The sequence below is a fragment of the Apaloderma vittatum genome, unplaced genomic scaffold, assembly GCF_000703405.1.
Source record: "Apaloderma vittatum isolate BGI_N311 unplaced genomic scaffold, ASM70340v1 scaffold36765, whole genome shotgun sequence".
NCBI classification, from domain to species: Eukaryota; Metazoa; Chordata; class Aves; order Trogoniformes; family Trogonidae; genus Apaloderma; species Apaloderma vittatum.
Window position 1 is genome coordinate 12,077 of NW_009716051.1, and position 483 is coordinate 12,559.

The 483-nt window shown below is 59.4% G+C and overlaps 1 protein-coding gene across 1 annotated transcript in view; it reads right to left on the reverse strand.

Moving 5' to 3' along the window:
- Nucleotides 1–483, reverse strand: part of P4HA3 (prolyl 4-hydroxylase, alpha polypeptide III) — a gene marked incomplete at its 5' end in the record, with an annotated part of 5,445 nt that overhangs the window by 3,182 nt on the left and 1,780 nt on the right. Inside the window, 2 exons of the mRNA XM_009869388.1 lie at nucleotides 250–301; nucleotides 398–481. Coding sequence (XP_009867690.1) covers nucleotides 250–301; nucleotides 398–481 — 136 coding nt within the window. The remainder of the gene's footprint in view (nucleotides 1–249; nucleotides 302–397; nucleotides 482–483) is intronic.

Below are 483 nucleotides of genomic sequence, written 5' to 3' on the forward strand. Positions count from 1 at the left end.
AGGTCTCGCCACCATCCCCGTCTCCAGCAGCTTCTCATACTTGGCCACATTCCTCACCACCCTTTGGTTACTGGGATCTGACAGGGCAGAGGTGTGACCTGAAACGCCATGTCCCTATCGCTCCCCCCTTCCCCCAGCAGCGGTCCCTGGAGAATTATCCCAAGAAATAGGGCGAAGGAGGCTGGTGCCGTGCAAAGATGATGGAGATACCCAAAAACCTCTCTCCACCTCTGAGGTTGCCCCACGTACCGTAGTGGAGAAACCCCTTGGAGAGGCCCAAGGCGTGGGAGCCATTTCCAGCCTGGATAGGGAGAGGGGAGAGCCTGTGAGCATCCCTCTGCCCACGGTTCAGCTCTACCGGGCACCACAGGGGTAAGGACAGGACTCGTGGCCATACCATGAAGTAGGAGAAGGCGAGATGGTCCAGAGCATCCTCCAGGCTGCTCCGGTCCTCGGGGTTCCAGTTGCCGTAGGAGAGGCGGA